Consider the following 7,857-nt stretch of genomic DNA (forward strand, 5'->3'; position numbering starts at 1 on the left):
GTGCACTGTTAGTGGGAATGCAAACTGGTGCAGCCACTGTGGAAAATAGTATGGAGGTTCCTCAAGAAGTTAAAAATAGAACTACCCTATGAGCCAGCAAAATACTGGGTATTTACACAAAGAATCCAAAAATACTAATTCAAAGGGATATATGCTTCCTTATGTTTCTAGAAGCATTATTTACAATAGCCAAACTATGGATGCAGCCCAAGCGTCCATCAATTGATGAATGGATAAAGATGTGGTATATATACTCAATGGACTATTACTCAGCCATAAAAAAGAATGAAATCTTGCCATTTACAACCACATGGATTAAGCTACAAAGTATAATGCTAAGCAAAATAAGTCAGAGAAAGACAAATACCATATGACTTCGCTCATATGTTAATTTAAGAAACAAAACAAATGAGCAAAGGGGAAAAAAAAAGAGGGAGAGGCAAACCAAGAAAAACACTAACTATAGAGAACAAACTGATGGTTACCAGAGGGGAGGTGGGTGGGGGAATGGGTGAAAATAGGCAATGCGGATTAAGGAGTGCACTTGTGATCACAAGGGTGATTAAAATAAAACTAAAAAAAAAAAAAAAAAAAGGCTTTAAGGCAAGAAAGCCTGGGTAACCTTGGTTAGCAGTCCTGGGAGACCCCCCCAAATAACCGGACTCGTGGCTAACGTGCAAGCGGCCCTGCGCGGGGTGGGGGGCCCTGCGCAGCCGCCCTCTCCCATCCCCCTGTCAGCACCGCAGGGCAGTTCCCTCTAAGATGCCTGCTCTTGCGAGTGCTGAGTCGCTGAGCAGCTTGCTCTCCATGTGACTTCAGTTTCCGTCCGTTCCTTCCGCAAGTGCTAAAATAATCTGATGCCCCAGGGAGAGGAGGCAGCCCAGCCCCGCGTTCGGCTGCTCTCGAGGAGTCCGAAGCCCCGGGAGAGGATGCGCCCCGCGGAGCCGCCTGGGCCTGCGGGAGCCGTGAGTATTTCCTGCGGGACAGCCCTGCTGGGGTGGGCGAGCTGGCGCGCGGCTGGGTGGTAGGAGGTCAGCGTCCGTGGCTCGCAGCTCAGGACTGACGGGGAAGTTGTGGCTTGCTGCATCCAAACGCCACCGCTTTTGTGCTCGGTTTGGGGGCCACAGCTCCGGGTAGGTGGAGAAACCTCCCTCAGGGAGCACTTACAGCCCAAAAAGGTGGTGTGGTGCAGTGAAAGCAATGAAGGCTTCGGATTCCTCCTTTGGGGGTTTGAGTCCTGGCTCTCTGGGGAGAACACTTGAGCCTCAGTTTCTTCATCTGTGAAATGGGAACACTAATGCTCCCTTCCTGGGCTGAGTGACTGGAGGAGGTGATAAGACTCTACTGTGAACACTCAGCATGCTGAGTGCTTTGACGGATCTCCTTTCCTGTCCCACGACGTGGACTGAGAATCACCATTTCATAGATGAAGGCACTGAGACTCATTTACAGGGACACATATTTATGGATGTCTTACATGTGTCGGTGCCTTCAAGGTATTGGGGATAGAACTTGAATAAGACAGGCAAAGCCCACTCCCCAGAGTTTTTGTCCCTGGGAAATTCTATACGGTGTTGTTACTCGGACCCACAGCTAGTAAGTATCAGAGGGAACCTAGACCCCAGGCTTTTCTGGCCCCTTGTCCAGTGCTCTTCTGTAGTAGCCCTGGTGGCCTATCCATGTGGGCCAGATTATAGAGGTTCAGCTTGTATCCCTGTGCACTTAGGAGCTGTCATAAGTAAGGAGCCACTGACCACGCTTTACCCCAGAGAGAAGGTGGCCACGTGCCCAGCTATGGCTGGAACTATAGGAGGCTGAGCAGGATCTTAAGAATGGAGCCCCTGGAGAGGGCTGGTCCTGAGTGGTGCACTTCCAGGGGACCCCACTGGAGGTTTCTTCCCTGATGGGTGCAGCCTACTGGAGTCTGATGGGAGAAACATTCAGTACCTAGAGCTGGCCCTGCGAGCCCCCATGTTGTGCCCCCTTCACCTACTGGCTGTGCTGCAGTAGACGCTGATGGTTTGCTGGGTTTTATAGCCCTGAGACTTATTTATTTTTCTTGCACACCCCATAGGTTTGTACATGTATGTCTGAGAGTTCCTAGGGGTGATTAGAAAATCGTGGGGCAAGAAAAAAAAATTGAACAAAACAAAACCTTGATTATTGCCTTTAGGTTAAAAGAAAACAAAACAAAAGTCTGTTTCACAAAGAGGGTGCTTCATCTAGTGGGCACCCTTATAGGAACTTCATGAAAACCCATATAAACCTGATCCCACATAGTGCTTAAACCATTCATTCAAGAGCAGGGACTTCCCAAACAGAAGGCAGGGCCTGGGGTCTTTGGCCTGAGGCCTTTTTAGGAATGCACTGACCTCTGTCGCTGGCTTGTTTCTTCCTCACAGAAGAGTGATGCCAGTACCCGTTACAATTTTCATTCTGACTGCAGTGTGCATACACACCACAAAGTGTAAACTAGACTCTTGGATGGACAACTAGATGTACCTCACGCTATCCTCAGACCCACATTATAACCACAGAAGTTAGGGGACAGTGGGCTTTCAACCATGACTGAAAAACCTTATCTTGCTCAGGACATGCTATATGCTCAGCGATGCTTACTGACATGCCTGGATATTAGTGATGAATCTTTTTTGCCTTTGATAGAACTCCTTTATTATACTCATTTCCCACCCCTCAAACTATTCTTCACAACATCACTGATAAAATGTCATGTGCTCAATGTGTAGGGGCTTCTGGGCTAGGTGAGGGGATGATCTCTGAAAGCTCGGAGAGGAGAGGAGAGGAGAGGGAAAAAGGACACTGGCACTTGGATCTTGTCAAGCTTCACAAGCAACTGTAAACCTGAGTTCAGGGGTCTTTTAGTTAGAAATGACAAAAACCTAACTCAGCCTGGCTTCAGGGGAAAAAAAAATATTGTTTCAAATAACCAAAAAGCCTGTGTGAAATAGCTTCAAGCATGGGTGGGTCCAGGTGCTCAAACACTGCCAGCTTTGCCTTTTCCTGTTATTAGGCAGGTCCTAAAGTTGGTGGCAAAGATGATCCCATTCCTCCATGAATTCAAAGAACTGCAGCTCCAAGCTTAGTTCCCACAAGTTTGGCATCTGAAGGCAGGAACAGAAAGCCTCTTTCCCAATAGTTCTAACAAGAGTCCTTCTCTTGATTGTCATGGGCTTGTCATCTGTGATGTACCCAATGTAAACCCATCACTGTGGTTAGGGAAATAGGGGGCTCTGATGGGCCTGGTCTGAGGCCTCGTGCATAGGCCCCTCCTTGGAGCCAGGGATTGAGGTCAAACCCAAACAAATGTGGGCTTCTTAAGAAAGGAAGGGGGTTTGTTGCATGACAATGGAAATGTACTTAACACTATTGAGTTTTATGTTTAAAAATGGTTAATGGGGCGCCTGGGTGGCTCAGTCAGTTGAGCGTCCAACTTCAGCTCAGGTCATAATCTCCCAGTTCATGGGTTCGAGCCCCACATTGGGCTCTGTGCTGATAGCTCAAAGCCTGGAGCCTGCTTCAGATTCTGTGCCCCCCTCTCTCTGTCCCTCCCCGCCCGATGAATAAACATTAAAAAAAATAATAAATAAAAATAAAAATGGTTAAGATGGTAAATTTTAGGCTATGAGTATTTTACAATTAAAAAGCAACAAAATAAAAAAGGAATAAAAAGGAAGAGGTGGTTTCCTCAAAGGGGAATTGAGGAGATGTTACCAGAAGGAGAAATGAGTGTGGGTAGGAAGAACCAACTGATTTCCAGAGCAAATGGAGTCAGGTGCTGACACCAAAGCACATGTATCTTCTTGCTCTAATGCATGAGTGATTTCAGACCAACAAAGGGAATAAAGGAGGAAGTAGAACCCTGTCGTGTTCTCACCAGCGAGGTAGGCATAAGGAGCAGAGCTAGTGCCTATGATGGGCTGAATGTGGCCACAAAGCCCTGTGAGGACACAGGGATGCCCCACATCCAGCCCCAACCCAGAAGGTCGCTGTAGTCAGGTGCTAGCTGTGTGCCCCAAGAAACTTTCTGCTGCCACCTCCAAGAAAAAAAAAGAATCAGGAAGGGATTTCTCCACAGAAGATAGCACTTGGGGCTCTGTCTTTTTACCTTGACTCTGTCCTTTTACCTTTTTACCTTGGGGATCTGTCTTCTCAAGCAGGACCTAAATGTCTGAGGCAGCCCAGCACCCACGGTGCCGGCAGGGGCTCATCTTGATGTGCACATCATGTTCTCCAGTAACTTCATGTCACTCCTTTCTAGACGTCAGGCTGGACACTGGTTCCTTCTGGTCCTTCCTGTTGTTACTCCTCGTCTAGACCAGCTATGGTCCCTTGGGTCTCTCCTGCCTTTCCAATGTCTCCTTGGGGGTCCTACCAGATGCCAAGGCTGAGCTCTCTCCCTCAGGTCTTTCCTGGGTTGGCCCTGGGTCACCTCCTTCAGCTTTCAGACACGCTAATGGTCTCCTTATCACTGTCTAGGCTGACAGCTGTAGACCTCCTCATGGGACTCTCCTGATGGCCTTTCTCTTGTTCTAGGCTCTCCAGACTTTCCCCAATCCCTGAACTGAAGCTTCCATTATATTTAGTAATACTGGCTTCTTGTTTCCTTCTAAATTCCCAGGTTTTTCCCAGGCTTTGTAGCTCCTTTTGCAAACCTGTAAAGGCCTTCACCTTTGTCATAGTTACACTTCATGGCATTGACAGGTTACCCACAGAAGGCCATGGCCCCATGAGCACTCAGGGGTACTTACTATTCACAATATCAAACACTGCATGGCAGAGGCACTGACCAATCGGAATGGACATTGTCATTAGAAGCAGAATCCTGGGGCCCATGTTGGGTCAGGTGTTAACCTCCCTGGCTGCTCGATCATGGTGGGGCCTGGCAGTTCCAAGAGAGGGGCCAGGCTCATGGGATACCTATTTGCCAACAAATACAAACCTGTGCAACCCAGCTGAACATTCACTCAACATATATTCGTCCCAGGCAGGCGCACATCCAGCACCTCCTACCTGGGCCAGAACTTGGGTTTTGGCTTGTTGAACAATTGATTTGGGTCTTTCTGAACCTTGGACTTCTTATCTATAAAATGGAGATAATAAGCAGGGACTTGAACATAGATTTTCATTCCAGTATTCATAGCAGTCTTATTCACAGTGGCCAAAAGGTGGAAATAACCCAAATGTCCGTCGATGAGTGAATGGATAAACAAAATGTGATCTATACATACAATGGAATATTATTCAGCTATAAAAAGGAATGACATTCTCATACATGCTATGACATGGAGGGACTAGAAACCTGATGCTAAATGAAATAAGCCAGGCACAAAAGGGCAGATGTTACATGATTCCACTTACACAAGGTACCTAGGATAGGCAAATGTATAGATAAAGAAAGGACTGTGGGAGTACCTGGGTGGCTCAGTCGGTTAAGCATCCGACTTCAGCTCAGGTCATGATCTCACAGTTTGTGAGTTCAAGCCCCGTGTCTGGTTCTGTGTTGACAGCTCAGAGCCTAGAGCCTCCTTCAGGTTCTGTATCTCCCTCTCTCTCTGCCCCTCCTCCACTCATGCTGTCTCTGTCTCTCATAAATAAACTTTAAAAAATTTTAAAAAAAGAAAAAGAAAAAAGAAAGAACTGTGGTTACCAGGAACTGAGGGGAGGGAGAATAGAGAGTTCCTGTTAGGTGGGTACCGAGTTTCCATTTGGGATGCTGGATAGGTCTGGAGAAGGCTTATGGTGAGATCGCATGGCAAAGTGAATGTATTTAATGCTACTGAATTGTACGCTCAAAAAGGTTTAAAATGGTAGCTTATACGGGTATTTTACCACAGTGAAAATGGAGACAGCAACGCCTATTTTATAGAACTGTTGTGAAGTACTAAACGAGATCCAAGGTCGGTAAGAAGACTTTGCAACTTCATGCTGTTATTGCTATTATTATTCAATAGTGTTAAGTTATAATCCAATTGTTTTGGCTTTATCCAAGAATCCCCTAAAAATCATTGGTATCGGGCACCTGGGTTGTTTATTTGGTGAAGCGTCCAGTTCTTGGTTTCAGCTCAGGTCATGATCTCACCGTCCGTGAGTTTGAGCCCTGCATGGGGCTCCACGCTGACGTTATGGAGCCTGCTTGGGATTCCCTCTCCCTCTCTTTTTGCTCCTCCCCCGCTTGCGGATGCGCTCTTTCTCTCTCAAAATAGATAAACTTGAGAAGAATATTATTTTAAAAATCATTGTTGGGGCGCCTGGGTGGCGCAGTCGGTTAAGCGTCCGACTTCAGCCAGGTCATGATCTCGCGGTCCGTGAGTTCGAGCCCCGCGTCAGGCTCTGGGCGGATGGCTCGGAGCCTGGAGCCTGTTTCCGATTCTGTGTCTCCCTCTCTCTCTGCCCCTCCCCCGTTCATGCTCTGTCTCTCTCTGTCCCAAAAATGAATAAACGTTGAAAAAAAAAATTAAAAAAAAATCATTGTTATTTTTGGCGGAGGGGATTTCTTCTTTTAAAATCACATTACTCCCATTCCTCTGTGAATTCAAATAAGTTGTAGTGAAAAAAAAAATCAGCCTTAGAACAGGCAGCCACCTTGTCAGTGCAATTTGAGGGATTTTGAGAAAGACAAAATCATCTCCCCTACCGTCCTGAACCTACACCATGAAAACTTTATTACATTTCATCATTACCGATATAAAAGAGCCTTGTATTAAAGAGCATATCCGTGTAAAGAGCTGTGAAGTGTAAGATACCCATTAAAGAGCAGTGTATTAAAGGGATATCAGTCATTTACACTGCAGTGTAGACAGCTTTCCTCCTAATTCTGAGGACTCTAAAGCAGTGATTGTCAAATCTTTTTTTTTTTTTTAACAAGACAAACTTTTCTCCAAATAGCTGACTTTGCAATCTCGATTAAATTAATTAGATTGATCTAGAAGGTTGAACAAGTAGTAGCTTCATTTTTTGTTAAATCGCTTGATATGCATTCTAAAGTTTTTAGGGGGAAGTATACTGATGACTGCAATCTATATCTTTTTTAAAAGTTTGTTTATTTATTTATTTACTTATTGAGAGAGCACAGGGGAGGGACAGAGAGAGGAAGAGAGAGGATCCCAAGCAGGCTCTGCACTGTCAGCACAGAACCCAATGCGGGGCTCGAACTCACAAACCATGACATCATGACCTGAGCCGCAATCAAGAGTCGGACACTTAACCCACTGAGCCACCTAGGCGCCCTGACTGCAGTCCATTTATAAATGCATCAAAAAATGAGACCACTTGAGATCCTAGGTGGCTCAGTCAGTTAAGCATATGATTCTTGGTTTCAGCTCGGGTCATGATCTCACAACTCGTGAGTGCCAGGGCCATGTCGGGTTCTGTGCTGGCAGTGGGGAGCCTGTTTGGGATTCTCTGTCTCCCTTTCTCTTTGCCTCTCTCTCGCTTGTGCTCTCTCTGTCTCTCTGTCTCTCTCTCTCTCAAAAGTAAAAAAACAAAAGATCTTAAAAAAAATAAGATGGATTGAAGGATGGATAGAAGGATAGGTAGATCGATAGCTATGTGATAAAAACAAATATAGTAAAATGTTAATAGCACAATCTGTGTGATGGGTATACCAGCAATCACTGTCAAATTCTTTCAACTTTGCTGTGTGTTAAAAATTTTCACAATGGGGGGGGGGGGCACCTGGGTGGCGCAGTTGGTTAAGCGTCCGACTTCAGCCAGGTCACGATCTCGCGGTCCGTGAGTTCGAGCCCCGCGTCAGGCTCTGGGCTGATGGCTCGGAGCCTGGAGCCTGTTTCCGATTCTGTGTCTCCCTCTCTCTCTGCCCCTCCCCCGTTCATGCTC

The 7,857-nt window shown here is 46.4% G+C and overlaps 1 protein-coding gene across 2 annotated transcripts in view; it reads left to right on the forward strand.

Annotated features, from left to right (window-relative positions):
* The first annotated feature begins 753 nt into the window (after positions 1–753).
* Positions 754–7,857, forward strand: part of NRROS (negative regulator of reactive oxygen species) — a 29,145-nt gene continuing 22,041 nt past the window's right edge. The window contains exon 1 of one of the 2 annotated variants that reach the window (XM_040484862.1): positions 754–965. In XM_040484862.1, the coding sequence (XP_040340796.1) occupies positions 858–965 (108 nt within the window). In that variant the 5' untranslated portion in view covers positions 754–857. The remainder of the gene's footprint in view (positions 966–7,857) is intronic. The other variant, XM_040484861.1, reaches the window with a different exon arrangement.

This window comes from Herpailurus yagouaroundi, unplaced genomic scaffold (genome assembly GCF_014898765.1).
Source record: "Herpailurus yagouaroundi ecotype Mexico unplaced genomic scaffold, PumYag 162, whole genome shotgun sequence".
Classification (NCBI taxonomy): Eukaryota; Metazoa; Chordata; class Mammalia; order Carnivora; family Felidae; genus Herpailurus; species Herpailurus yagouaroundi.